The sequence below is a fragment of the Muscardinus avellanarius genome, assembly GCF_963383645.1.
Source record: "Muscardinus avellanarius genome assembly, chromosome: 11".
NCBI lineage: Eukaryota > Metazoa > Chordata > Mammalia > Rodentia > Gliridae > Muscardinus > Muscardinus avellanarius.
The window spans coordinates 66,996,575-67,002,728 of NC_137797.1; the positions used below are offsets into that span (position 1 = coordinate 66,996,575).

Here is a 6,154-nt window from a genome sequence, read left to right on the forward strand (position 1 = left end):
GCAGCAAAAAAAAAAAAGCAGGAAAACCTATGCTTCCAGCTCCAGTTCTCTCTCCAGCCCCCTCCTCCCCCCAACAGACAACCAGACCAAAAGACACCTAGACCCACCGGTGTATGGACCTTGAGACACGATCCTAAGTGCCCACAAACATAAAGAAGCCAAAACCATCCATTTACCCCTATAACCACCGAACCCCACGGCAATGGGCCGGGGAGGGGAGGAGAGAGCGCTCACGGCCCCTGCCCTCCACTGCCAGCGGCCACAAGGCAAGCCTGGGCTCTCTGCAAGAGCGGATGACTGAAACACCTTCTTCCCGGCTCTGCCCACAGCAACCGAGCACCTGGGGACGCCGCTCGTTCTCGCTCCGCGCCGCCACAGAGATAAGAACAAGAAACCGCTTCTCTTACCTTGCCGCCGCTGCCTCCTGCTGCTGCTGCCGGAGCTTCTGTTGGCTGCTGTCGACGCGTGTGGGGGCTGAGCTCCTCGTGCCCCTCCGGTGCTTAAGTTTATTCCTCTCTTTGGATGGGTAGGGGGCTCTCGGGGTGCCCCCCAGCAGTGGAGGGGTGCGCCCAGCCCAGCACCCCAGGCAGTCAGATCCGTCTGTTCCTCAAGATTGCAGTTTGCGCTCTGGCTCTCTCCCTCCTCCAGTCACCTTTAAATGCATCTTTTACTGCAGCACCACATTATATTTGCAGATCATAAAATCCACCTCTCGCGCGCACCAAGACCGTCCTGACATTACTGTTTTATGACCTTGACTTATTGTGGTCACCTGGATAATATTTAAATCAACGTTATGGTCTCTCACTTACATTAAACCTGCCAAGAGACGTTCTAGAAAAGCTCTAGGAGATGAGTCAAACACAAAACACACACAATCCACACACTCAGCTTCTTTGAGGGAGGGGGTGTTGCTAAAAAATACTAAAAACAAAAAAACCACCCATTTGAGGATTACGATTCCGGAAATTTATTAGGATTTTTTTTCTTCATTAAGGAAGCTACATGCAAAAGATACAACATACAGAATATCTTTAAATAACACAACTCCCAGACAGGGGCAGGGTAATTTAGCGGGGGGGGGGGTCATTCTGTCTTTGCTTTCCTATGTTCTATTTTTAATTTTTTTGTTCCTCTGGATGGAATTTCTGAGGTGTTAGTAGATGGGAAGATATGGGGTTGCTGGGAAGGGTAGGAGAAAAGCAGAAAGCAGGACAAATACAAGACTTCAAGCAGATTCTCAGAGCGACAGGGAGGTACAGACACAGAGAGGGGTTGGTGGAGACACTGGGTGCTACAACAAACACACAAACACTAGCCGAACTTTCCAAAACGTCTATTATTCTGAGGAAGAAATGCAGCAAGGAAGGAACGATTCTGACTGTGCTCTGCGAGATTACAGACCCTCCCTGGCTATTTTTCTTTCTTTTTTCCCCCTACAATCGGGTGGATTCGATCTTAACTTTGCATGGAGAACAGAATGCTGTGTGTGAGTGCGTGGGTGAGTGAGGGCTTGACACACACACCAGCCACACTCCCACCCCCATCTCTGAGGGCACACACCTCACCCCACACCCGGCACCCCATTTCTCATGCTTTGGGTGGAAGCATCCTCGGAGCACGAACCATAGGTCCCTTGAAAGGAGAGTCTGAGGTCTTTGCCTTTTTTTTGCAGGCGCGTTGCATTTATACTCAGGGAGGAAAAAAAATATCACCAGGCACAAAGGGAGGAGGGGCGGGGAAAGGAAGAAGGGGGAGGGGGAGGGGAGGCCGCGCGCTCAGGTGAAATTAAAATTGGAGGTCAGTTCCCGGATCCGATTCTCTCGGTTCATTTTCTTGAGTTTCATTCTGCGATTTTGAAACCAGATTTTGACTTGTCTGTCTGTAAGGTTAATGGTCTTGCTAATCTCCAGGCGGCGCTCTCGCGTCAAATACATATTGAACAGAAATTCTTTCTCCAATTCCAGCGTCTGATGTTTAGTATAGGGGCACCTCTTCTTCCTTCCGCTCTTTGCTGTCAGCCAATTTCCTGTGGTGTTTTCTGCCTTTATCTCCTCTGTTAAAAATAACATTATTTACATAAGTATCCCTCGAAGATGCAAACCCTGGCGGCGGGCGGGCGGGCGCTGCAGCCTGGCCAGCCTGCTGTGGGGCGGCTGAGGGAGCACAGGGGAGCTCTAGCCCCACAGGCCCAGCCCATGGGGTCCTCTTGGGCTCAGGGCTCTTAAATTTTCTTTGGGTCTAGTCTTACAGGGGAGAAAGGGAGGAGTTCTTGCCTTCAAAGCGTTAATTAAATTTAAACTACCCAAGCCCACCTTAACCTGGCAGATCCTGAGTATCCTTGATTTTCCTCCACTGGCTGACCCTGGTGGGTGCCCTCACCCTCTTCAGACCCCTCCCCTCCCGCTCTGTCCTGCTCCAGCTCTGGAAAAATCCAACCAGACAGAAAAGCATTTTCCAGGCCCCAGACCCGAGTGCAGAGTCCACCCCATAGCTCAGAGCCAATTTCCAGAGAGCTTTGGTTCTTTTCAACTCAGTGGAGGGACTCTGTCCCAATCTGAAGCCAGAGGCCATCTGCGCCGGGCCTCTAGCTCTTCCTCCCACCTGGGTTGCCATAGAGTGACTCTGCCCCAGTAGGTCTCCCCGTCCTCGCCATCTCTTCCTCTCCTAGCCATTTCCCTCAGGTGTGCATGGCTGAAGCAGGGGAGCTCTGCAGCAGCAGATGTCAGGGGCAAGCGCTCTGGGGCAGGCTGAGAGATCCTTAACTTCCCTAGCCAGAGGACCTAAGATCAAGGGAGAGAGTAACCTGAGGTTTTGCAGCCCCATCTGTGTGTAGATAGATGTGTATGCCTGAAGATATGCATGTATACCTGCAGAGATACACACCCCTATGCATGGAAAGGGACACGTGTGTCCACTTATATGAGGAGATACTATAGTGTAGTGTGTGTTTTCCATTATCTTATTGGCAACTTCTTTTCCTGGCACACATTCTTGCTGAAATGGGCAGCCTTTCTCTTCCAGCAGCAGAATGGAACTTAGCCATCTTTTTTAAGGAAAACACTCTAATCCAAAGACCCAAGAGGGGGCACCTAGCAAGTAACTCTGCAGATAGCTTCATGCTCTCTCTCCTGCCTGTGCCAAAGGAAGCTGCCAGGTTCTAGGTTTTTATCTTGATTGGGGGTGGGAAAGGGGTCCTAGGGGAACCAGGAAACACTAGAAAATGCCAACTTGAAGCTGCAGAATAAAAATCTCAGTGTCTGATTATTCTATTGCTTCTGCACCTGCAGCTTCCTGCCAAATTGTTTATATGCTCTGCATCCTGTTTATCATTTTGGGGGGGAGAAAGGGAAGAGAAATTATAAGTGGGGAAGTTTAGCCAAAAGCTTTCTTGCCTCTGGTTTGTGGAGATACCACAAATGGGAGAGGGAGAGAAGAGCCTAGGCAAAGTGCAAGTTGAGGGATTACTTGGGGTGGAGGGTTTTAGGCTGTGGTGTGGCCAGCAAGAGAGAGGAGGCTATAGGAATGGGTGCAATTCAAGTTAGAAGATGGACTTGTTAACCTTGACTTTGCTTTTGGTGGGGCTAGGACACAGCTTTTTCTACCCTAAATTTGCACCCCAACCAAACCCAGCATCTGTGAAAAGTACGTAAAATTAAACCTTCACCCTGAACAAGTGCACAAGAAGGCGGCATGCACTCCACGGTCTCATTCCTCCTCCCATCCTCAGGAACACTCCCAGGTGGCCGTCTTCTGACCAGGGTCTCTGTGGCCTGACTTGCCAAGGCCACCCTTGGAGAGCAGACCCAACAAGGTGAGGTTCTGCCCTTGCCCGCCAAAAGCCCAAAGCGTGTGTGTGCGTGGGGGGGCATGCGTGAGTGTGCGCGGAACACGCGAGGAGGGTGTGAGTGATACAGGTCTCCGTCAGGCATGCGTGTGCGTTGCATCCATATACAAAGCACCACAAGATCCAGGCCGCCCAGCCTGCTGTACTCCCAATATTTCATGACTTCTGCACCCAATGAGCCCCTCTTACATACTGTTGCCAGCGGCTAGTGTCCTGGGGAGCAGGTTTCTTCCTCCCCGTTGGGCCTTTTCCGATGCTTTTTGCTCCAACTTTTCAAGGAAACTCCTTCTCCACAGCCTCCCTCCCCTGCTCCTGTGTTTCCTATACAATCTTTCCCCAGGTGTCAAGAAAGGTCTAGAAGGCCCCCAGTTCCTACAGCAGAAATGAATCTCGAACCTCAAGCTTGAAGCTTGAATTCTGCCTAGGTTTTCTCTCTCCAACCAAAATCACAATGAAATCCAACCAAAGCCACACTCCCTTTCAGGAGAAAACCGCTTGCCACGCACACAGAAATTTCCCAACCACTCGCTTGTAAGCTGCTTTTGGAAACCAATGGGGGAAAATGTAATTTAACTAGAAAAAAGAAAAAAAATTTTAAAGAAGAGACAAAAAACTTAAAATATTCCAAATGCCCTGTTCCAACGCCATCCCCTAGCCAGGCATCTAGAGGGGAGGGAGGAGGTGCGGGCAGCCCTTCACCTCCACCTCTTCCGGCCTCAGCCCTGCTGCCCAAAGCCCCCAGCCGAGCCAAAAACCGAGAAGCCCAAACCGCACGTACAAACCAGACCCACAAACAACAAATCGCGTTTTACAAAAAACAATCTGCAACTGGAAAACGCAGTAAAAAGAAATTCCGCACCACCCAAGCCTTCCCTAGTCCCTGGCCTAAGATCGCCATTTTAAGCTTTTTGAGAGCCTTTGACCTAAGTGGGGGGCAACAGTCCCCCATCCCCAGGACACCAGCGTTGAGGAAAGCTAAGCAGAGCCAGCAGGCGCCCAGGAGTGGTCAGCAGTCCCGGGCAGCGGGCAGTGCAGGGCGCCTGCAGGCTGCCTGAGGTGCGCACAGCCCCTGCTTAGCACCCGCGGCCCAGGCTGGCCCAGCACCTCCACGTCGCCGCTTACCTTCCCCAGCTAATGACGCGCCACCAGCCTGGCGCTCGGCAGACAGGAGCCCAAGCCAGCCGGGGTCTCATTCCCGGGACTCTGCGCTGCAGAGGCCTCGGCCAACCCTCCCCCGGCCCCCGGCCCCGTCTGGGCCACGAAGCCCAAGCGTCCCAGCCGGGCTCACGGCCCAGGCCGCCTACCTTTCGCTTCGTTATCCGAGGTGTCTGGGCTGGAGTCCGCGGTCTTGGCCCGCTCCTTCTCGCTCTCCGAGGGGCTGCTTTTGGGGCCCGCCAAGCTCTGCTCCGTCTTGATCTCATTGGGACTGGGGGTCTGGCTGTCGGACTTGGGGGTCTCAGGGAAACTCACTTTGCCCCCGAGCTGAGGCGACTCCAGATGTTCGGCGCGCGGGTTGAGGCTGGCCCGCTGCTCGAAGGGGGCTTCGAAGTCGTTGGCCCCAGCACAGTGGGGAGCCTTGTCCAGCGCCGAGTAGCTCGGGCTGGCGCGGTAGTAGCTGGGCACGGGCACCTCGTGCTCCCCGAGGCAGGACTCCGGCAGGGGGTGGGAGTAGAGGGCTGCCTCGGGGCCACTTTTCGCCCGCTTCTCTGCGCTGTACATGCAGCAGACATTCTCCTCCTTGACACTAGGTGGGTAGGAGCAGGAGGACAGCGGCCTGCCAACAGGTTGCTCCAGGCGGTAGGCGGCTTTGGGGTCGCCCCAGGAGTCCAGCTGCGAGAGGTAGGACGGGTAGGTGTTGAGGGCGAGGTTGGGGCTGCCGCCCTCGTCCCTCTTGGAGAGCGAGGGCGCGAGCCCGCAGCCTCTCATCACCCCGCAGTTGAAGTCACTCCCAGATTGCATATACATGCCTGCGCTCCGGCTATAGCGCTCTCCTCCGCCCGGCGCAGCCAAGGGCTCCGCGTACGAGTTCGGAGTTACATTGCGAGGGCATGTCATTTTCAGAGAGAGGGGTTTTTAAGGAGCAATACTACAGCGGAGGAGCTGACATCTTTTTTTTTCCCCATCCGGGAAGGGGGGGGCCGTTGGAGAGGCGGGAGGAAAAAGAAGGGGGGGGGAAATATCAGCTCCATAATTATCCGCGCATTCGGTCCTCACCATGTGACGGCTAGACCAATGGGATTTGAAAATGGCCTTGATGATTCAGACAGCCGTGACGTCAGCGGGGTCAAGTTGTCGGCAGGCGGAGCG

General features: G+C 53.7%; 1 protein-coding gene across 1 annotated transcript; it reads right to left on the minus strand.

Moving 5' to 3' along the window:
* Positions 1–1,778: 1,778 nt before the first annotated feature.
* On the minus strand, positions 1,779–5,902 carry HOXC10 (homeobox C10; the record flags this gene model as incomplete). The annotated part of the gene is made up of 2 exons (XM_080705806.1): positions 1,779–2,056; positions 5,152–5,902. The coding sequence occupies 2 exons, from the start codon at positions 5,900–5,902 to the stop codon at positions 1,779–1,781; spliced, it is 1,029 nt and encodes a 342-aa protein (XP_080561932.1).
* Between the last annotated feature and the right edge of the window lie 252 nt (positions 5,903–6,154).